Source organism: Pithys albifrons, chromosome 5, assembly GCF_047495875.1.
Source record: "Pithys albifrons albifrons isolate INPA30051 chromosome 5, PitAlb_v1, whole genome shotgun sequence".
In the NCBI taxonomy this organism is placed as follows: domain Eukaryota; kingdom Metazoa; phylum Chordata; class Aves; order Passeriformes; family Thamnophilidae; genus Pithys; species Pithys albifrons.
This window is the reverse complement of record NC_092462.1, coordinates 32,181,301-32,205,803: the sequence shown is the minus strand read 5'-3', so window position 1 is coordinate 32,205,803 and position 24,503 is coordinate 32,181,301. Positions and strand designations below refer to the sequence as shown.

At 35.5% G+C, this 24,503-nt stretch overlaps 1 protein-coding gene across 1 annotated transcript in view; it reads left to right on the top strand.

Moving 5' to 3' along the window:
• PDGFC (platelet derived growth factor C) overlaps positions 1–23,967 on the top strand; it is a 135,311-nt gene extending 111,344 nt beyond the window's left edge. The window contains exons 4-6 of the mRNA XM_071556145.1: positions 16,485–16,692; positions 22,221–22,438; positions 23,056–23,967. Coding sequence (XP_071412246.1) covers positions 16,485–16,692; positions 22,221–22,438; positions 23,056–23,172 — 543 coding nt within the window. The 3' untranslated portion in view covers positions 23,173–23,967. The remainder of the gene's footprint in view (positions 1–16,484; positions 16,693–22,220; positions 22,439–23,055) is intronic.
• The last annotated feature ends 536 nt before the right edge of the window (positions 23,968–24,503 follow it).

The window sequence follows — 24,503 nt, the reverse complement described above, 5'->3', positions numbered from 1 at the left end:
CTTAAGGAACAAGCCTGCACATCTTTGATAGGTGAGCAGATTGAATGCCCAATATTTTTCAAACATGAGAGACAGATGAACCTGACCTTGTGAAAAGCCCCAATTCAGGGAGGTGAAGTGAAAATGTGGGTCTTTGTGCAACTGTCAACCCCACAGCAACACTCTGCTCTGCAATAATAAGCCAAACTGTACTGGCCTGAATTTTGTGGTTAATATTTTGAAAAGTGGCTAAATATTAAGATGTAACCATAAAAACCTGAAAACAGAGAAAAGTGATTTTAAAAACACCATAACTGTCTTAATTTTTCTCTAAACTGAATTTCCTATTAAATTGTGAGAATACAAGTACTTTTGAAAGACTTCCCACTGTCCTCTCATTAATTAAATACTTACAAAAGCTAATCTCCTAATCAAGTAATTAGAGAGTTCCCAAGGAGAACCAGGAAACAACACATCGTGCACAGGGAACAGAGTGTGAACTTTTTGTTTTAGATCTTTTATACCCTGCTCTGAGTCTGCCGCGTAACACAGAACATTGTTCGGTTCCCAGTAACAGTCTGCCATAGGCCATGGCTTCCTTGAAGTCAGGGACTCCTAGATTCCATTGGGGTTTTTGCTGCAGCAAAAGGATAGCAGCTTTTTTCTGTTTTGAGCCAAGTACTGAGGTTCAGAGAAGAAAGAAAAATAATATTCAAGTTACCTACGAGGTGGGAACTGGCAATTGCTATAGAGCCAAGTTATCATGGTTGGATCACTCTGTTTACAGATGGTGTTCCTATGGGCTTTGTCAGGTGTGAAGAATTGTGTTTTATTTATTTATTCTAACTGCACTAACATGAATTTATTATCACATGTAATTTTGATGTTCATAATTTCTATTCATATCATGATAACCACACTATTGAAATTTCAATAATAATAATATACTTTCCAATTTATAGGTTTTTGAAATATTTGAATGTTTTGATTCTCCTTCTTTTGTCACATAGACAGTGTGCCTGGTGACAGCTTTTAAAACAAACAGTTCCCATTGTCTTCAAAAGGAAATATTAGGTATTGGGAATCTGAAAAACAATGACCACATCATCAAAATGATGGTCATTGTATTCAAACTTTAATAGGTTGATGTGTGTGTGTGTGTGTGTGTGTGTGTGTTTGGTTTTGGTGGTATTTTTTTCCACTATATATTATAAAAATTGCCAAATAATTGTTTCTCTATGTGTATTTATTACACTGAGATTACTGTTATGCCAAGTGAGATCTTATTTCATAGTTGCTACCTATTCTTCTAATCTCCTAATTGAGTGGATTATACAAAATGAACTAGATACAATAATGAAGTGAAGGTTACCTGGAAGAATTAAGCTTTGATGTTCATCAGGTTAAAACCAGTATGCTGTCACTCTCAGATTGCAATCAGTGTTTATATCAAAAAGTTGGTTTATTTTCTGAGGGAGAAATCAAAGAGTGGGAGAAAAAAGAAGAGATTTGAGTGTTTCAGTCACTCATTAAAACATCCTCATTTCTCAGAATTCTGTTTTACAACACATAGTAGTTGCTGAGATAACCTATATCTAATGCTAATATATTGTATGAGTAGGGAATATGACCATAATTGTTAAATGCCAAAATGTCCTCTTCTGACTTTTAACTGCAATATAACCTTGCAAAGAAAATTTTTACTCATCTAAATTCAGTCAATTGACATTGTTTACAGTAATGTACTTGAAATGACAATTTTTCTCCCCTCCCATTCCCCAAGTGGTTAGTGCTCACACATCCCAATTTGTTCATTCAAATCCTCACGTGTTTACAATGGGACTGCACAGATAAACTGAAAGGTGCAAACCAGCTTCAGATTAAACAGCAATAGTAAAAAGAAGGCTAAGAACATGATAATCCTATTTTTTGTAGCAATTAGGTATCTCAAATGTATAAATGTTTACAAAATCAGAAAATGTTTTCTCCAAACACTAGACTGACTCTTCCTTCAGCAAAACATGGCAGTCGTCATGGTCACTTCACCCAAATTGTTTAATGTTGCTTTGTAAGTGTAGTTCATGCAGAACATCTCGATTATGCTTCATTTTTAGTATTGAGAACCTTCAGAATGGGTTTCTATTCTCATTTAAAAAAATAGATAATGTCATATAGGGCAGGTTGAAGAAATCCCACCAGAATTAGCCACCCAGTAAATGTGCTTGACTGATGCTTCCTTGCAAAGTTTTTGCCTCCTCCCTTTCCACCACCCAGCCGACCACCTCCCTTCTTTTTTGCCATCTTCTGTAGCAGTTTGCAGTGTCTGTCTCTCATGCCCAGGAAAAAGTATCAAGATATATAGTCAGTGAGCAATGCTTGTAAATAATGCCTTTTTAATATCATCTGAATTTATCTTATTATTTGGCTTAGTTGTGAGAGAGTGTATTGTCAAGCATTCAAATGAGCATCTTCAATCATATTACTGTGACGTACACTTTCTGTCTTGATCAAAGGATAAACTTGTGGTTAGCCACTATCTTTCAGTCTAGCAGGCTAGGACAGCAAATCACTTTGTTTTCATTCTGTTGAAGCCCACTTTACACAATGTCTGCAGCTTACAGAAAATCATATTTCTTATGGGCTGGAAAATTCAGGTGGAACCAATGCCTCACACTTTGAGTTTTTATTTAAACTGATAATAAACCCCACATCTAACCACTTCCTAGACTGCATGGAATAGCAGCCTGTGAAACCACAATTAATTAAAATTTAGAAAACCACAGTTTTTGATGTCTTGTGTTCTGTAATTAGTTCCATATATTCTACATTAAATCATCAGGAACACCCAGTATTGCTGAATCAGTGAATGGGAAACTAAGAGACAGGGATATTTTAAATACATATACAAGTATTTTTCAGTGTAAATATAAATTTTTGAAACGGGTGTTAAAAAGCTTTTTATGAAAAAGGGTACATGTGGGGAATAGAATGAGGAGTGCCTCTGTAGAAGACTTAACAACTCTCTTAAAATTATGCCTTTGAAATACAAAATTAAACCCCTCACTTTTTAAAAAGTAACAGTAAGGTATAGCAGTAGTTTGTAAAGGGGTTAAGAATAGTGCAGCATTAGTGTGTGGTGCTTCCTTTCTTGTACAGGGGAGTATTTTGATTTTTTAGCTTTACAGCATCGTGAATGTGCAAGAACAGAGGAGTAGCGTGAAAGGAGATGAAGGGCTGTGCACATGAGAGAGATCCGTTTAAGTCAGTGTCACTACTTGCAGTTCTGGTGGCAGGATTTGGGCCATAATCAATGTCCAAATAGACTTGTTTAAAATGTTACAAGGCAGATTAATGGCCTGGTTGAGAAAAAGTCAGTATAATTTTCCATCATTTCTGTTATAAAGAGTACCACCCTTACTCATACTATGTTAGCAAACCCAAATTAATGTAATTAAATATATATTTATTGATCTAGTTGAAAATCAGATTAATTACAGATATTTGGCCACATCTGTGGACAATGACAGTGTTATAACTGAAGCTTTCAGGCTTCATGGAAGTCAATCAATTTACCAGCAGTCCTCCAGAGAATGATGTTTGCTCTACAACATTTGTTGATACTGTGGGTATATTACTTGACAGATAGTACCTTTCCTTTATTCTTCTTTTTCTTTTTACATGTGTCAAGGAAAGGACTGTCAAGAAAGGAAAACATGTATTTATTCATTATAACAATTTTAATAACACCAAGAATCAGACTGAAACTGTTGTGCCTTAAGATTCAACCTATCCAATTTTAATAGATTTGTTCATGCTGTAAGCAGCACAAAATTTCATGGGAGACTATTAGAAATAGAACAAAGCGGTCTGCTTTCAAAACATCTTTGAAGGATCAATTTTAAATAGCTTTGAAAAAGTGGAGCATGGCAGAAATGCATCTACTTGTTTTATAGCTGATACTAAAACCGTTTTCTCAAATGGGTTGTATTACACACTGTTTTGGGGTTTCAAAGAAATTGTAAATGATACTGCTAAAGGAACTTCTACTGCTCCCGAGGAACCAACTTTTATCAGAAATCCGTGACTCCCCAATTTTCTTCAAGAGAAAGTAACTAAATTAAAGTCCAAAACTGGAGTAGGTTCATTAATTTTCCTGTTCTCATTGAAGTTAAGGGCTTGTGGGTTGACATGCAGCAAAAAAACCAAAACATATTTTTCTTGAATATTCTGTATTTAGGTATACTGGCATGCAGTTATTGATTTTTATTATGCCATTAGTATAATAAATCCAAAGGTTTAAAATTGGCAAATAATCACTGAGGAAAAAAATGTTTGCCCCAAGCTCTTCTAGATACCTAACCATAGTTAGTTAGTAGCACAGATTTAAAAGTTATTTATAAGTCATTTGTGTCTAGAATTCCGCATTTCCCTCAGCATACTCTTCCAGAAACATCAGGGTTACCAGATAGATATTTTTTAATGCAATAACAGAAATGCACAGAAATGTCTGGAAGGGAACTCAGTGGGATCTTTTCTGAGCCATTATCCTGCCCTAAGCAGGGAGTAGATAGACTAAGCTCATTCTTGCTAGGTACTAGTACTGTTCCTGTAGTTTAGGGATGAAGATTGCTGAGATTTCCCTCATCATCTGTTGCACTGTTTTACACAGTATGAATTTTTTTTCTAATAAGTAACAGCTTTCTTGTCATTGATGGTCTAGGGAACAGCTGATCGTCTGATGATATTTTACTTGTTTGTTGTCTCCTGTCTGCCTGATTTTGTCAAGATGAAAGTTATATCACTGAATGTTTTATCATAGTTTATGCTTTTGTTTTCTTCTTTCTCTTTCACATGAATATTCTTTTTCTCTCTGCCTGTATCTCACAAGTTCTGGAGATAAATCTGAACACTGTATTTCATCTGAGACCCCTCTGGCAGCTCAGGAGTCTGATTTTTTGAGGTTGTTCTGAATATATATAAATGAGATTTGCCTTTTTCATGATGGGATCACATAGTCTTTTTTCAAATTTTGGTCCCCTGTAACAGTGTTTATTATACTTTCAACTCTGTACTTATCATTTTGTATTTATGCTTTTACTATTTGGTTCCTAAATGCAAGGGGGTTTAAAATGTTTATTCTTAAACTTCTCCTATTAAGCATACTTTGCCAATTAATTTTGTCTTTCACTTGTTGTGTTATTGCATATATTACAGGTGTGTGCATAATATATATATCAATAATGAGATAACATGAGAATGATGAGATATAGATAGTGGAAAATAGGTGGAAGAGAGAGAGCTGAACATTAAGTCTGCCAGAAAAATATTATGGTTAGCAGTACAGGGCTATGAAAGCTAGCTCACAAATTTTAAATCTTGCATGTTCAAAAGGTGTGAGAATTTTTAGGTGTGCAATGTAGCCATAGTCTCAACCATGCTTTTTGGGTTCTGATGGGTATGCTACAAATTTAAATATTACAAGTACACAATACAAATTATTTTCTTCACAAGTCTTAAAATATGGTACATTTGTAATGTGTTTGATCATACTAAGAGTGGATAGGGGACAGAGATGAGGTTTCTTAGGTTTCTTCCCTGTAAAGTAATGCTTTGTTTAAAGGCTTTTTACCTTCAAGGCAGGACAAGCTCTGATTTGCAGTGTCTGCTGTACTGGAATGTTGGGTGTGTTCCTTTTATTGTGATATGAAATGAACAGAAACCTGTTGTGGAATGCAATTTAAAATGTGTATTGAAGAATCAAATTAAGGTTGCATGCACTGTAGAAGTACTTTTCCTTGTCCTTGACAAATACACTTTCCAGTTGTAATAAATGGTCATTCCTAGTGCTTAATGTTTGATGAGCTTCCTAAGAATGTACTGGGTTAAGTAAACATTTTCTTAAAAACAGCTCCTCATTCCCAATAGGGAAGTTCCTAGAGTGAACTTAAAGAATGGTTCATTCCCTGACTCCAGGCTCTTGCAGTTGTTTAATTTGATTTAGCTTTTATAGGTATTTTGATTAAAACAAGTAATTTAAAAAAAGTCTGCAGACATGATGTCCTTCAACTAGTGCTGGACATGTCCCCTGTCATGGAAGAATGTACAAAAACGTTTTGCTATTCAGAACAGCTGCACTTATGTTGACTGTTTGTTCCTTGCCTGTCAAGTAAGAATTAGAGCTTTGTGTACAGAAAATTAAAAAAAAATATAGGAGTATTTTGTGATTGAATTTTAGGTGTGTCTGTAAATGTAGTGATTAAGAATCACATTAACCCCATCTGCAATAAGATCTGAGCAAACTAAAAAAAATATTGGACTATGCCTACATGCCCACTGCAATCTGATTCTTGGAATCTCTTTTTGTATTGACTTATTTGTGCACTGAGGCTCTTTATTTACTGATAGTTTAACTATGCTGTTATTTCTCCTGTGATAGTTTCACATTTCAAGCATAATTCATGTTGTTCTGTTCTTATTTAAGTAAAACTATTCCATATTTCAGCCTGCAAAGAAGCTAAGTTGGGATTCTTATATTTCTCTTGTTCTGCTAAAGTTCAGCTAAATCCTGAAGCCAGGGTCTCTGTACGTTAAATATGACTTTTGATCTGAACTGTTAAAAAAATTATTAGGTTATCACTACAAATACCAAGAAGAGAGAATCTCATTCTTGCTTTTAGTGTTTGATATATACATCTTTATAAAACTTCCCTTCTAGAAGGATGTAACACAACATACATCAAGATATCACAACATAGAAAATTGCATTTAAGTTTATATTCAAAAAATGAAGCTTAAGTTTTTATACCAGCATTTTAAACAACATCTCTTACTCATCTGTCAACTCATATATGCATTCAAGCATAGTTGAAAATTCATGAAAGAATAATTTAGTTCAAAAATGTTGCTACCATTGTTTAAAACAGTCAAGAAATTTCCTACTACACAAGCACAATTCAAGCACAGGACAGAAACCAAGTTACCTCAAGAGCTTATATTTGCAACATAAAGAGGTAATTGTGGATATATTCAGAAAGCTATAAAAGCAATGAAATATTGAAGTAGTTTTAGAAAGTTCTCAGTGCTTTAGCTCCTCAGTAAGATCAGTATGAGGAGAAAACATTTATTGGAAAATACAGCAAGTAGTTAACAAAGAGTTCTGCTCTGGAAATGGTACGAGATGGCAGATGGCCTTTTAACGATGAGGTGGATTAAAGAGAGAATAAGCGTAAAGAGTCCTTAAATATGATGGTGAATAGTTAGTAAGGAAGTGTTGAAAGAAAGACACTAAGAGAGGGAGGACAGTGCTACTCTTTAGGAAAATACTTTGTGTTTTAAAAAAACTTAACATCTAGGAATTAGCAGCAGTATTATGTGAATAATTAGTCAGCTGTCGTGAACAGAGGTTCTTCAAGGCAGAAGATGCTGCTGACATCCTGTGCAAGTGCTTCAACCAAACTCACAGCAAACACAGAAGATGCACATTCCCTTACACATTCCACATGATTCATTGCAGCTGCTAATTTTTTTAGGACAGTTTTGTGAATACAAAAACCAAAATGCTATCAGACACTGAGGTTATAATTTCTTAGACATTGAGGTTTTGCCTGTTTTAGCACCACACTGCAAGCACAAGACACATTACAGCACTTTCTCCAAACAAATATTTTATGAGATTGTCATGAGAAAAACTGTATTTCAGTAAATTATTTGGGGACTTCATTTTGCCTACACACAGTCTACTCTCAGTCATTTTAAGCAGATATTTAACCTATATAAACACACAAACACACTCTTTAAAATGTGTATATAGATGTTAGTATTGCCCGTGGTCTGAATTACACTAAATGTTTTTATTAAGCATTTAACTTTTACAAGGCATAGCATTATCAGGTTTTTAAAGTTGCAGTTATAATCCTTCTATGTGCACATGCATGAGGTACATAAACAGCTAGGGTAGGAAACAAAAGGTAGGCTTACTTTTCTTTGTGGCATACATATATAGGGATTGGGGAGAGCTTACTGAATTTGGTTTAAAGTCCCATTTAGAAGACAGAAATGTATAAACATGAGGGAGTGCTTACCAGAAATTAAGGCCTTAAAAGTAGTTATGGTTTAATGAGTACTCTGCCACAAGTATACTTAATAGGAACCCAAACTCGGGGATAAGAAATCTAAAATTAGTTTGTATTATTTATAGTAATTTGAATACATTAACAAAGAAATTATTTGAGGAAGAACCTGATGTACTGATTCCATTTTGAAACTTCTTGCTTGGAGATAGTCTATGCCATAGCTTCTTCTGTATTATTAGACCTGATTTGTCACAGGCTGTTTCCTTTCAAATACTCCCTGTTCAGCTCAGCAAAGCTCAACTTTCTAAGGTCATACTTTCCAAATAATAAGGCTGAGTCTTTGTCTACTGAATCAAAATGTGGCCAGGTCATGAGAGGTTTTACATTACTTTAAACCTTCTATCTAGAATCTTACCATTTGCTTCTAAGTCCACTAATTCCTAAAACAAGCAAGTATAGTTAAAAACCCATGACAAAGGTAGAAAGGCATCAAAATTTAACTTCCATTGAAACAAGCTGGCTGAATCAGCAAGCTTTCTGGATTCTAGGCATTGCAGGGATTGTATGCTTCATGGTTTGAGACCTCTGCAGGTGCCAGAGATGCTGGTGCCACAGCTTTCAAGCAGAATTCTGTCCTTAATTAACTGAAAGAGTAAATCAGTGAATGAAATCTCTGACCTCAAAGAATACAAGAATCACTGGATTCCTCTGTAGAATAACAAATACTTCCAATAAAGGAGAGAAAGGAGAAAGAAATTTGGTAATTTTGTAGTGCTTGTGAAATACTCATGGAGGAGCATGTGCTGCTTTGCTGAGACTTACCAGATGCACTGAAAAAATCAAGAATTTCATGCAACTGCATCCAAGAGAGATCATTGTTTGTGTGTATATATTTCCTACGAATAGAAACCTCTACAACTGTCATGGTAAAGTGCATTGACAATAAGGTCTTCCATACAACCAGTACTCTGAGCATTAGTTTTCTTTTTGCCTTTAAAATGAATTAGTGTAGATTATTACTGATCACAGAATATGCCAAGTGGAAAGAGACCCATAAGGATCATCAAGTCCAACCCCAAGCCCTGCACAGGACCATGCCCCAGAGATACATGTGATCACAGGAAAAAGCAAAATGTATTTTTATACGTATGTAAACACAACTATGTATATACATGTACAGGATTATAGATATTTATGATGAGACCAACTAATCACTAAAGTGTTTTTGAAAATGGTTTCCAGAGGTTATTGCTGTTGATGGCATCCTCTGAGAGTTAATAAACTTGTTCTAGATATGTGTCATCTGTGTCTTCACAAGTATCTCACACCTAAGCTGTGTATTTCTAAATGTGTCAGTGTGCACAGGCTTCAGTCAAAAAGCTGCAATTTGCCAGAAGAACACTGATGATTAGTGACATCCTGTGCTCTTGCCATGCTGCTGATTTCCTTGAGAACATCTCCCATTTTTTTTTCAGCACAATTAGAATTCCAGACTTTCTCTGTATACTGCACAGAAACTCTGAGGGAAAATTTAAAATTTTCAAAACCCATTTTGTCTCAAAAGATTAACTTGAGAAAATGTTAGGCTGCTATTTAAGCTATTATCTGTTAACAAACACTACTTTTACACATCTTTATTCTTTTATTCACACCTGTGACAAGCAAAGACTGAAAGGCATAAATGGGTTCATTTCCCTTTGTGATCTTTGTGACCTTTTTCCTGTTGGCAGTTACAGTGTTAGAAATCATCAAAGTGCAGTAACAAAAACATAGATCTAGAACTCAGAAAGCCATCTCTGGCTTTAAGATGTAAATTGGTGCAAGTGCATGCAGGGATGCAACAATTAAGGTTCCCCATGAGATAAAAGGGAAACCTTTTTGACAAGAGGCTGTAGCACACTACAGGAACAGAAAATTTAGGAAGCCTGTAAAAGGCAGAGAGCTGGAGGCTCTGGAAAGAAGGGGACTGTTATCCTGCAGTCTGGTTCTCATCTGCAGTAGCTGATTAAATTGAGGAGGATTGCTACCCCTATCTGGGTGTCATTTGACTGGCAGAAGTTACATCCCTGAAGTGAGGATAGTTGAATGAGATGTATGTTTAATTCAGTGCCAGTGGCGGTTGTTTTAGTAGACCTACCTAATTAGTAGCCCTATAGTGCCGTGTTTCTCATGCAACCATCCTTGTGATAGTAACTTCAATTAAAGTAGTAAAAAGTGCTGTACTGGATGGGAGCTGTGATGGCCTTCCTGGTTTCCATCTCTTCAAACATCTTTGTCTTATTATCTGGTTTTGACAGCCCAAATTGAGTGTCTACCTCTGTGCTTTCTTGGTTTTGTGTGTTTGTTTGTGTATTTCTTTTTGTGTTTTGTTTTGGTTTGGGTTTTTTTGGGGTTTGTTTGTTTGGGGGGTTTTTTGTTGGTTGGTTTTTTTCTCATTCTTTTGCTGAAGCCACAAGAATTGCATCCTGGAACCTGATTTCTCTGCTTAGGGTTTGAACACAGGCCCAGCCACAGATCATCTCCTCTTCCTTCTGCCTTGCAACTGGAACAGGACTCACATTTTGCATAGCAGAGGTGTGCAGGTTGATGTAGCACAGGGAAGATGGCTTTAAAAGAAAGACACTCACAAATGTTTTGGGTTTTTTTGTACTGCATACATACAAGCAAGTAAAAGTTTGTTCTTTTTCAAGTAGGTCAGGATTTCTAGAGGCTTTGCACACCTATTACTGCATGTTCTTACTGGAGAAAAGAAAGAGCTATTGTTATGTGGAGAAACTTGTGTGTCCTCAGGGCAAACTCAGGAAAGAACTGGATATCTGCTTTCTCTCATAACTTCTAATGATGCTAGTAGGAGGCCTACCTGTGATTATAAAGGGAAAAAAACAGGCTTTCTTTATTATGAGTGCTACAAGAATGTGCATGTACCATAAGTTTCAAGTGCATATCTTTAAATCTAAGCAGGACTTGGAGTATTCTTATATAATAATTTAAAATTATTTTAAAAATGCTGGAAGGATGTTTCATTAGCAGAAATACGTTATTTCTTTCAAAGTACTGATCCTAGTTGGGTTTTAGAGGAGAGGAGGTTTCTTTGAGGTTTTCTTTATTAAAGAGTCCCTTCTAGTCTGGTTAAACCATATTGATGTCTAACAGTTTCTCTAAATTGTGCCAACTGATAAATGAGTTGTCACTCAGAAACTGCTTGGCAATGTTTTCAAGACAAGAAAAAAAAAAAGTGAGGATTTCTTTTGTTGGAAGGTAATTATTTTAGACATATTATTCACTACTTGCAAGTGTCCTGTCATGCCAAGTATTTAACTCACTTGGTTTTGTTTTTCCAGTCTTAACTCAGTGATTGTGTTATTAAACATTAAATTCCTTACTCCTGGCAGGAACAACCTAACAATATCCTTTAACTGGAAGAGGATAGTATTAGTATCTTGACAGCCCTATCCTAAGAAACAGGAGCAAATTAAGGCTTTCCTTAGGTCATGATAGTGCTTAAAAGCTGATCTTGTGTATATTGTAGGCGAGAGTTGTTGTATTTTGAATTGTTTATCCTTGGAGCAGGTTCAGTTCAAGGAAAGAACAGATAGTGGCAAACAGAAAAGGTTATAACATCCAGTCTCATATCCAAATTTATGCCTTGTATCTGTCTAACATACCTCTGGAATCTTCAGGTAAACTAATAATAAGCATCTAATAAAATTTGGTTGTATTCCTCTCTCACAGAACTTGTGAGATCAAGCATGTCTTTATGTTTACTTTACAGGTTTATGACACAGCCTTATCAAATCTGTATGCTGTGAAATTCCTGGTGCCAGAGTGAATCTAGAAATGTGTTTGTGTTAGCAGCTGTTGTGCTTTTGGTTGTGATGGCTTAGCTGTTGGAGGTCTATGCTGTGAATAAGATTGTTGTTATTTTCCAAAAAGATTATCTCTTGTTTATGATGCAGCCACACAAAGAGTCATGCTGGCCTGGCAAGGAGGTTCTACTTCCAGATGCTTTACAATGTGAAACTTTGGCCTAAATACTGTTCTCAGGATAACACTGGAAATATATTCAGAACAAGAAATTAAACACAAGTCTTCAAGTTAAACTGCATACTAAACAATCCTTTAGGTTTGAACTTCAGTTATATAATTTTAAATTTGTTTGTTGATGTTTATGTTCAGATCTGCTGCTTCAGTCAGGGTCACCCCTTCTCATTTTATTTGTAATAGTGTCCTATGCTTTTCCCTTAGAGGAAGAGGTTAGATGGAGTAGCTTTGATTCCTTTAATAAGGCACAACTAACATTGAGAGCACCACAAAATGCATTTTAATCTCAACATTTTTTTCTGGGGTATCATTGTTCTGTGTGATGTCCAGGGCTGGATAGTCCTATGATGTTAGTTTTTATATTATTTCCAGGCCTATATCTTAAACTGTTGCCTAAATTTTTTTTGGCCTGTCTTCTACATTTGTAAACAACTTAGAAGATTACTGTAAGGTGTTTGTTTTGATAGAGTGACCTCCACATACAGAAATACAATATAAACAGATCAAATGAAAATTCTGTTTGGTCCCACACTAATTGTAATTCTTGGCTGTTCTACAGGCCAGCAGTAGCCCTATGTTTTCTGCTATAGTTTTCACCCTGACATTTTGTAACTATCAGTAAATATGCAACTGTTTGGCTTTATATTGGTTTTAAACATATTTATTCTTAAAGTAAATTGAATTGTTTTCTGAATAGAAAGACAGAAACCATGGACTGTGTATTACTAGAGATATCACATTAAAATACAGAATTTGTTGATTTATTTGTCAAATCTATCTTGACAGACATTATTCAAGCTCAGAGGAAAAAAATAAAAAAGGTGATCTCACGTCTGAAACATTGGTATTAATTAAGAATATGCTGCTATGGCAGAAGACAGTGTTTACTGTCTATTAGTATTTATTGTAGAAGAGCTTCAAGACCATCACTTCCCCAAAAATGGTCTCTGTCAGGAAAGTTAGTTTGGATACCTGCTATATTTGGACTGCAGAAGTGTCTGATGTCTTGGGTTATGTCTCCCCTGTGAGATAGATAAATATCTGTTATATCAGAGGCTGATTATTTGCTAGCTGGCCCATAAGAAGAGACATGATATAGCTCTGTGGAGTAAATTAGGTGATGCTGCATATAGAATATACAGTTGACCTGTGGCTACTTCATTGTAAGATCATCTCCAGTGTCTACATCACATTGTTCAGCAAACCAGGTAGGGATTATCATTGGTCCTCCTGTGAGGCTTTCACACCACCATTCTGCAGTGAAAGCACATCTCTGGCACCTACTGAGTGCTGATGTCGATAGCGCTGCACAGGGAGTGGCTTGGAAACAGTTGTGTCAGGCACACAGATGGAGGTAAGCTCTGAGCAGGACTGTCAAGAGAAGTGTAGGTTAAATTGCAATAGGAGTGATGCTATAAAGGGAATGAAAGATCCATTTAAGGAGAATTTCAGCATTTTGAAGTTGTATCTATGATGCTACATTTCAAAGTTATACTGAAGTTCCATATTTGCTTGTTCTAAAAAGTGTGTATCATCAATGAAGATGAGTTTTAATTTCTTGCATTAAGTAATTTCTCTTGGTTTCTCTGCTGAGAGTAAAACTTTATTGGATGTGAAAACATTGCCTACAGAAAACAAAGAAACTTTGAGAAATCTGAGTGTAAAGAACGGTATAAAATTCCAATATATATTTTTAGTATAAGAAAGGAGTTGTGAATCCTGACAAGGAGTATCATTTATGCTACCCTGGATGTTCTGTCCAAAAGATTTAAATTATAAAAAATATATTACCTATTAGCAAGTAAAAATAATGTAAAGTATAATTAGAATTACCACTTAAACAATTTATTGAGATTCCATAAAGGTTATTATGTCATAATATAACTTACAGCATTTATAGCTTTATGATATCAATTATCTCTAAACTTTGGTACATGTTAACTCTCATTTCAATTTACTAACTTTAAAGATTATTGGGAAAAACATTCTTGAGATTCCCATGACTTTATTCCAAAACATGCATCTTCAAAGTTGTGTAATTTCGCTGTTTCAGTTACTTTTCTCTATGTTTTTGTTTGCCTTAAGAATTATTAGAAAGTGTTGGCAACTTTAATTGTTACCATTAAGTGTAGTGATTCACCGTATCTTCATATCATTCTAACTCAGGCAAGTGCCTACTGAATCCAGAGTATCATAAACTGATGGGTTACTTGCTATATATGTGTTGCTTGGTCATAAGGTCATAACATTGCATGTCATAAGGTGTGAATATGGAAATAGTTTCTAGACCAATGCATTTTTATGTGGGTTCTAATGCATTTTCATCTGGGATCCACCTGTTTCACTGGCAACCAAAATCCCAGTAGAAGTGAGACATTGAAGCAAATTTCTTCATCTGGAAACAAAAAAGGGTTTTTTTGTTTTGTTTTTGTTTGTTTGTTTGTTTTAAATTCAGGTACTAGTTCTACCATGTGTTTTATCACTGATTTTGTTTTTCACCTTAGCAAACCCCTACACCTTCAAACCAGGAAACGTGACTGTTACATCATCAAGCAGAAAAACAGAAAGAAAAATTTTGGAACGTTTATTTTTTTGACCGTCTGAATTACAGTGTCATGGCACTGTTTTGAAGTTTGCTGAGCAGAATATTTTGCTAAGAACAAGTATTTAAATTATAGGCCAGAATCTGTTGCTTTATTGTCATAACAAAAGAAATGGATCAGCATGTTACTATTTTTTAATGGGGGCAATGGGTGGAAGAGGAAAAGAAGTATTTTAATGTTTTGAAACCCATTTTCATCCAAAATGAGAAACAACTACTTCACTAACTATTGGAAATCATTAGCAAGATGAAAATATGGTAAAGTTAATAGTAGCAGCACACTAGACCTATGTTTTATATTATTATTTGCAAGAATCCCAGTCAAAAACCAGCACAAATCATTCTAGTGACTCCATTTCTTGAATTTGGATATAGAAAAAGGCTTGAGACAAAAAATAGGAAAGCAACTTCCATTTGCTGCTGCTCTTTCAGCCACATATTCAGCTGAAACCAAAAATGCATATTTAATAGAAGTGAGAGGACAGAAAAGAAAATACAATTCTTGATATGACATATAGTTAACACGATCATATATATTTTTTAGAAAAATTCTGTTTGGTATGTAGTCTTACAAGGATTATTTAATTAAATATTTTTTCCAGCATAACTGTTATATTTCTCATAAATTTCCCTGATCATTTTGAAAAGGTGACTACCATTTATCTGACATTATAGATGAAAAAAATTACAAGATATATACACTTCACGTTACAGTACTGAGAATACCATTTTGACACTAAATGGTATGAATATTTTAAATATATATACATATAAACACATATTCTTGTCCTTCCAATCTCCTAAATCAGCAGTATGTTTAATTTTTGCTTCATCTTTCTTACATGATCCAGATGAATTGCTCTAGTGCTGTATTGTGGACATAATGTCTGTAGTGATGGCTGCTTATACAAAAGCCTAAAGAAATTTATGGTGCTGCAGAAGCAGCTTCCTACTTAGGCTTCTCTTCCCGCCTTTTTTTATTCTTTTGAAAATACTAATGAATGCTTAATTTTAAAATAGGTTGTAGAATGTAGAGTGAGCAAGAACAGAAGCCTCACTTTGCTTGAATTTTCTGTGACTAAGTACCCCCAACCCAGTGAGTTTGTCAGTGAGATTTGTGCTATGGTAAAGTACACAGACTGTTTCAGTACTCAGTTTCAGCATTTAAGGACTTTTCATTAGGAACATAAGGGACAAATAATTTTAGTTATGCCAGATATTGTTATTAGTCTGTTTATTATTGTTTAACCAGAAACATAATTCCTAGCATTATATGAAACACAGTTTGTGTTCTTTTTTCATCTAAAGATGAGAAAAAGAATATTTACTGTCTTTGTACTAGGCGATGTTCATGTTTTACATCGAAGGACAAGAAGACAAAGATTGTGGCTAAGTTTCAGTGGAAAGGCAGAATGTGATGTGTCAGATTTCTAGAAGGTTACAGAAATTGCCTGTAATGGGGCCACACTTTCAAATCACTCTTTGTTCTATTTTGTAAGTCTCGTCTGTCACTCAGTGAACATCTTCAAAGGACAGGTGTCACAGTGTGCCAACTGGAAGGCTAGAAATGTAACAAGTCGGAAAACTGTAGTGCAAGTTTGTTTACAATTATTGCTTAAGAATAATTAGGTACTCTTTGACTCTTGTCATTTGTCTTATTAGATAAACTGTTCTTTGGCAACAAGCTAGCCATTTATAAACTTTCCCAGCTATGCAACTTCATGAAGTACAGCACTTTGTCAAAGCAGATCCATTAACCCTCTGACTGGTGCTCTTGGCTTTGATTGCAGCACCACACAGAAGCACCGAGCCCATCACTGCTACCCCCATCAGCTCTCCCATTAGATGTGTTAAACAATGCCGTCGCTGGATTTAGTACTGTGGAAGACCTTATCCGGTATCTTGAACCAGATCGGTGGCAACTGGATTTGGAGGATTTGTACAGGCCAACGTGGCAACTTCTTGGAAAGGCATACATCCATGGGAGGAAATCAAGAGGTAAATTACTACTTTGTCTGGCCCTGCAGCTTTCTATGGGTATGATTCTTAACAGAGAAACAGTAATTCACCCTGAGTTTTAGTTCCAAGAAAGGAGTGTGTTAGAAACACAGCAGATATCATTGTTGTTAGCTGTTCTCACCATTGTGTTCTCTGAAAAAAGACGATGACTAAACTCAAAACTTAAAGGAATTTACAAAATAAAGCAGCAAAAGGGTAATAAAAAAAGAGAAACAAACAGGGTAGCTTCCTGCAAGGAACCTGTGAGATCTTTATTTCTGCAATAATATTATATTGCAATATAATATTATATTGCAATATAATATTATGTTACTTCTTCATGAGGTAAAATAATTGAACTTTGGGAGTTTATTATTTTAAGGAAGGCAAAATCATTATTTTTTGTTTGAGGCAGGGAATTTCTTACATTTACTATATTGTGCAAACTGTTGGTTTATTTCCTCAGAATTGTTCAAGTCTCTACACAGACTGAATTGAGAGTAATTACTTAAATGTTTCTCTTTGATGGTATCTTTTGAAATCCCTGTGTCCATGTCTGGTTTGTCATGCAGCAGTCAACATCATCAGATGTAAAGTAGATTGTTTTCAAAACTTGTAAAACTATTGTTCAGCAAGTCATTTTCTTCCATCTGCTTTTGACACTCATGAATTTCCTACCACATATCATCCAGATGCTACTCACTGTTTCATGTTTGTGGTTTCCATGTGGATGAATAGCATGCAGACAGTACCACCTTCCTTGACCACCGTACAGCAGGAAAATGAAAACATATGAGCATGACTGAATAGACCTCTGTTGACAGCTGTAAACTAGATTATCTTCTGATCAGCAAAAAAAGGGAGGAAGTAAAGCATTTCATAACTCAAATTTAAGGTTTTGACAACTAATTCTTGGATCAGAGCCTAGAGATCAACCTTTGTACCCTGCCTGGATTGCTATAGCTGCGCACAGAGCAGCTAAATCAAAAGCCAGAGAGGAGGAAATATTTTTAAAAACTCTCAGCAATGAACCATATCTCTCAGATACTCATTTAACACTTCCTTAATTAAAGAGATTCACTATTAGCTAAATGTATGCCATAAGCATACAGTAAGTGGGAGACAAACAAAACGTAATTTGTGAAACCTTGCATAAACTAAAATGCAGGTGTTGGATAACATCTGTACAGACAAAAGCAACTCCCTGCAAAACATATCTTAGAAAGAAAGAAACTATCAGAGTAAATCTTTTAAAGACTTCTAATTAGATGCAGAAATAGATTTTTCTGCTGAATAAACATATCATGGTATTGCCACATTTATCTTAAAGAGACCACCCTCAAACTGCATTACAGAGTCTATAATGTAATAGCCTGAGGTGGAAAATTTGTCCAGTTGAGATGGCATAGTATTAACTGTTCAGTATATTCAATAGATAGGAAAAGCAAACCTTCTGTCTTTTTTATTTTCTTTTTTTTTCCTTTAATCCTCCATGTTATTCCCTCCACTAATATGTTTGTTGTATTTCAGAAGCTTTTTAAGAAATGTTTAGGAGAAGTGCATGCCCTGAAATGTTTGGGGTTTCTCAAACTCTTTGATTCTATGATTAGATCAGTTTCATCTTTGCATTGTGTCAGTGTAAATGCGTGATTACTGTCCCAATTTCAGGAACATGTAATTAAAAATGTATGTTACTTTATGTAGAGAAATGTCCTCTACTCCTACTTAATAATTTGTATGAAAAAGACTATGTTTAGACAACCTAAATTCCACAGGACTGTCTCTGATGTTTTTCTGGATAAAATGGTTCCAAAAACTTCTAGTCAGGAAAGAAGACACACCAAGTTCAGAGGCTTTGAAGTCTAAATATAGTTCTAAATTCTTTTATAATATTAAGCATTCTTAAAACAAAAACAAAAACAAACAACCCAATATATTTTGCTGTGCAAAATTAAATATTCACATTTCTTCCCATTGAAATCTGTGTATAAACATTAGATCATATTCTGAAACCTGCTTAAGAAGGAAAAAATAGTCACAATCAAACCCACAATCAAAGTCACAGTCCTTAGAAAATGCTTTTTTCATACAGTTACATGATTTTTGCTTTCTTGTTTGTTTGTTTGTTTTACTTCTTGTTTGGGATTTTGTAGCATCTCCCATTGCAGAAGCCAGTAAGAAACTTACACTCCCAGGAACATCTCCAAAGTGCTTAGGAATGAAAACCATCCTGCTGCTATCTCTTCTCGTACACAAGTGCCCCAAACAGAATTTAATTTGTTTCCTTGACTTAGAGAGCAGCATCCAGCTGGAAAAATGTTTTAGGAAAGAAATTTCCCAAGTGTACTCAATACAGGTCCAAGAAGATGCCAGACAATTGCATTGCCAATTGCAGAACACAGTTAATTTCAGGCTGATGTGAACGTGGGTTAGTTCAGTTGTATGTGAAGGCACACTTTTCAAATACAGTTTTCTGTAGGCCTACCTATGTCTACATTTTTCTCCCTTTTTTTCATTTTCCTCTTATTTTTATTTTAGTGTTTCTCATTTATGTGCTACTGCAGAGCTTTCCATTCCTCCTGAGCTAGTGCTAGACAAAGGAATCCTGACTTGTGTCAGACATGATACATAACTAGAAGCCAAGTTGAAGGAGTGTTTAAATGTTCATACTGTAACAGGTACTGTAACTCAGTGCACTTGGGAAATCCACATAACCTTTTATTGTGGTTAAGTAAACACTTTTAAGGGAATATATACATTCTCACATTTAGCTTCATGCCCACAGTGTGTTAAAATAAATTTTGAACAGACAGCTACTCTTTGAAAAAATAACAGCTTCATTCACAGACTTCAAAGAAGTAATTATATAAGCACTAGATAAATTTGCCACAGACCTTTTAATGAAATTGAATTACATAAGGTAGGGCAAGGGTTCATTGTGAGGTATCATAGCAATATACCTTAGTACATTTTAACACATGGAAATCAAACATGACATTTGTTCATCTCTCCTGAAGCCTGTTGTAACTGTACGGTGCACTGAAAGATATCTGCTGAGAGCAGATGTCCTTCCACAGAACCATTTTAAAAGTCATGTCTGCGGGTCTGAGGGGTTCAGTTCAAATTCATTCCAATTTTGTGACAGAATGTGTAACATGCTTCTTATTTTAATGCATTGCCCATTTCTCAGTGTTATCACTACAGCTAGCACTGGGAAATTGGTGCATTCTTCTGCTGCTGCCAGAAGGCAGCAGGTAACCGAGAAGCACAGCACCACTCAGGCATCACTCTCCCACTGCCAGTGGGCTTGCTGGTAGAGGTGTCAGTGCCCAGCTACCACTTTCAATAGCTCATAAGCACATAAGCCTAATTTCTTCAAATTCACTGTACGAAGCATATCAGTCTCTGAAGAAACAATCCCTGTAGAAAGCATTAGCAGAACTAGCATTTCTCACTCTGTGCTTCAGGCATTTTATCCTCATTCAGACAGTTCACTTATATGTTTGAAAACGTGACAGAAGAACGAAGTACTCCATTTCTGTCCATAGTCCTTGATTAATGGAGGTAGACATGTCTACCCTCTAAATGACTCAGAGCAATTAACTAATCAGAAGGGCTTAAACAATTTTTGATTTCTTAAAGTGACTCTCTCCCCTGGAAGTTTTGCCTCTGTTTAACTCTGCTCCCTTCTCAGCTTTCTCCAAGGAATGCTCTTGCAGTGTGGGAGGCAGGCTGTTGTCCTATCAGTAACTGTATTGGAGTTATTACACACTCCTCCCTCTTAAAAATCAGTTTGTTTAGTTAGGAGCCTATGTTAACCTGATAGTCATGGAATGAAGTGCCCCAGCTTGGCATTCACCATAAGTGCAAGCAGAGGAAAGGCTTTAGTGTGTTTAATTGACCTTTCACAACAATAAATCCTTACTCATGGATGCCAGTATAAGGATATGGTCTGCAAAAGAAATGTTTGAAGAATCATGGACTGAAATTCCTTCCCAAAAATCTGGTCCTGGGACAGTACCAATGAATGTTTCTACTAGCAGCTTCTAAATTCTCTTTATTTCTTATGTGTTTGAATACAATTGAGGTATTATCTTGCCTTCATAGGCTGAAGTTCTCCTTGGTGACCTCTAGAAGTTCTTCACATAGTGGGGAGATAAAAAAGGTATTTCTCTAGAGAGTGATTCAGATCAGAAACTTATTTTAGCTTTATTGCATAACTTTTTATTTACAGATGGATAGCAATAATAAGAAAGTACTTTTTAAAGTAATATCAATGCACTGGGATATTTTTTGCCTAATTTCTTTTTTATTTAGCTCAAACCCAGTTGATTAAAAGTCTTTACAACTTGTTTGAGGCTTCTATTTCAACCATCTCAACAGTCGTGTTATCATAGGGTTTTCTTTTTTTCTTTTTTTTTTTTTTTTACTAGAGCGAGCATCCCTGTGAAGTAGACATTACATTTGTTCCTTAATGGTAGGTTTGGAGAAAAACAGTTCAGACAAAAGATCCCAGATCATGTTCATTACTGTCTGACTTTTCTGAAATAAGTCAATTTACATTGCTTTTCCCTCTTTTCTTTTCCTTGTCTTTTTCATTTTTTTTTCAGTTTTAACTGCTTCTTTCAAGACCTGATCTTTCCTGACTGTGTAGCTAAGGTGAACCTAAAAGAGTTTGTCCTGTTTCAGAGCTTTTCATGAGCTTGAAGTTCAATCATTTGTATATGAAACTTGACTGTGATACAGTGGAACCAGTTTAAAGGGAAACTGTTGCCAAATATCAATATTGCTAACTTGCACTTCAAATTAGGTGCTTACAGGGAGGAACTTTTATTTAAGACACATGAAGAGAAAATGAAACTTAGAGAAACAACAGAAATTCATATGTATGCTGCTATGAAGGAGGAGGAGGAAATGGAGCCTACTAATAGTTATATTGATACACAATCTTGTGCACTTATTTATTCTATACAGAATTCACTGATGATGACAACTTCCTGAAGTTCATAGTCCATAAAAGTGATTTCTGCTTAGATAAGAATGGTTTGATTCTTTTTTATATAGCCCTTGCAAAGAAGCAATAATTGAAATTTTAGGAAGTTTGAATGCTTTATGCAAATAAATTAGAAATGTCTTTGAGATTTTGCAGGATTCTTAATGTCTGTGTGTATTTCTCCAATCTAAAAATGATTGCAGAATAGCAACACTAGAGCTCAGAGTATTAGTGTGAACAAAGGGAATTCCATAAGGTTTGATTTGATAAAACATGCACTGGAATGTATTAGCCAATGCTTGCTTTGTTTAATTTGAAGAAACTTTGCCAGATTGGTGAATATTACTATGCAACCATCATTCCATTTAGGTGTCACAGTATTCATGTAACTGCAGTAGTGTACTTTTGTGCTGAACCTGTACCACCTGCACAAAAATGAACCATCCTCATGGGTGCTTCACTGCTGAAGTTGGTTTACCACCAATGAACTTGGACTGCGAATCAGAAAAGCACCAGTTTCTTTGTCTTTTTGCAGTGGTTGATCTCAACCTCCTAAAGGAGGAGGTGCGGCTCTATAGTTGTACTCCTCGCAACTTCTCAGTGTCACTGAGGGAGGAGTTGAAGAGAACTGACACCATCTTTTGGCCACTGTGTCTCCTGGTTAAACGTTGTGGTGGAAACTGTGCCTGTTGTCAACAGAGCTGCAATGAGTGCCAATGTGTGCCAACAAAAGTCACCAAAAAATACCATGAGGTACGTGCTATTTTTACATTTGCATGTTTGGAAATACTGGGAGCCAGTTAAAAAGTTTGTTTAATGAATGCACCAATATCAATTTTTAAATATTTTATGTACTACACTGGTAGTAAATAATTTTTTGGCATTTTAATTAGGTATTGCTTTGAAAAAAATAATATCTTCTTGTTAAAATAATTTTCTGTGTAACTCTTAATTCATTCCTTAGGTATTTGTTTACTGGTGCAGTTAAACACATCACAACCATACCATTTGTTCTGCTTTCTCTAGTGGAAGATGTCAACTTCATGGAGAAATAGATATTTGTCAACTCCCATTGCTATAAATCTATAGCTAAAATTATTTATTATAGAATTATCTAATTGAGTTAACTCTACTATTAGCTCTTAAAATTAGGTAGAAACATGAAATTGCAAGACTTCTTTGGTAAAGCAACATGAATTAATTGTGTTCAACAAGACTTTATCAATTTTGCAAAGGGTTTGAGGAAAAATCAAAAGTAGTAAATAGCAGGTAGGATTAATGAAAAAATTTAGTTTCTGTCATCCGCTGTGTTTCCAGCTCATAGGCTAGGTGTGTGCTGTTTTCTTGATGCTTGGCTTCTTCCCCTTCAGGTTCTTCAGCTGAAACCAAGGATTGGTGTCCGGGGATTGCACAAATCATTGACAGATGTACCCCTGGAACACCACGAGGAGTGTAACTGTGTGTGCAAAGGGAATACTGAAGGATAAACATGATTTAATTGTGCTGTTTTCTTTCAAAGCACATTCAATCAATGGCTCATTCTATTATGGGGCTTGTGCATTATCTCCTTCTGTAATCTCAGTTGTTTGCTTTGGGGATCTTCCATCTTCAAGATTTCCGGTGAGCTCTAAAAAGAGGAGAAGCCAAACTGGGATTATATGTTGTGTGTCAGCTCTGTTTGGAGGTCCAGTGAAAGAATGGGAGAAAGGCATCAATGAGGGATTTAAAATATATGTATTGTTGTTGTCCCCACAATTTTCTTGACAATACATGGATTTATAATTTAGGAGTAGAAATAGAAGGCTGACATCACGGAGACTTGATCCTGCTGGCCGTCTCATTTCTACAGCTTCAGTGCATCTGGCCTCTGGTTGAAAACACCTGAGATCTATCTTTCTGTGTTCAGCTATGCCTATGTACTCTAAATCAAAGCGTTCTCTGTTGTATAAACTTGGGCTAAAACAGACTGTCTTGTTCCGAATTAAACTTAATTTGTCTAATGCTGATAGGAAGGACTGGATTTTTCCATATGCTCTAGTAAAGCTCCTGCCTTTTAGAGGGAAGACTGGACAATAATGTTATCTAAGGAAGAAAACATGGAAAAGAACACTGCCTTTATGCTTATGACTATGGCTGATGAGTTTTGGTTTGTTTGTTTGTTATTTTTTTATTGTGTACATTTTTATACTCTCCTTTTGGCAGTATAACTATTTGCTTTTCTAAACTTGTTAAATATATCTATTTTTACCAAAGGTATTTAATATTCTTTTTTTTCATTACAATCTAGATCAACTATTTTTTAACTTTGTGAGACTTTAAAGCCAGATTTGTACAGTTGGAGGAACAGAGATGTGGTTAAAGTGGGAAAGAAGTGTGATATCTTTTCAGTTTGTTTCTACATGGTGAAAAATATAGTTTTTTACCTGGATGCACAGCAATAATAGACAGAGATGTGTGGATGAAGCTCTAAGCTTGCTAGCTCCATGACACTAAAAATGAGATAGATATTACTATAAGCGGTTTCAGAAGCTGACTTTGAAGATTCCCTCTCTCTATACTGGCCTTTGTTCAGGTAGAAAAGAAACGAGCATAGATAGATGCATTCTGGCTTGTTTAACTCTTCAATTTCTTTAAAGTAGAATGATCTACAATGTAAGAAAAGAAACCAGTGGCTTGTAGCCTTCATGATGCATCATGATCATGGGAAGGCAGTCATGTAAATGTTGAAGTGTATGGTTTTCCACTGACAGTTATAACTGTTGGAGTACTGTTTACTCACAGGAACATAACTCTCTGCAGTACAGTTTGATGAACTATG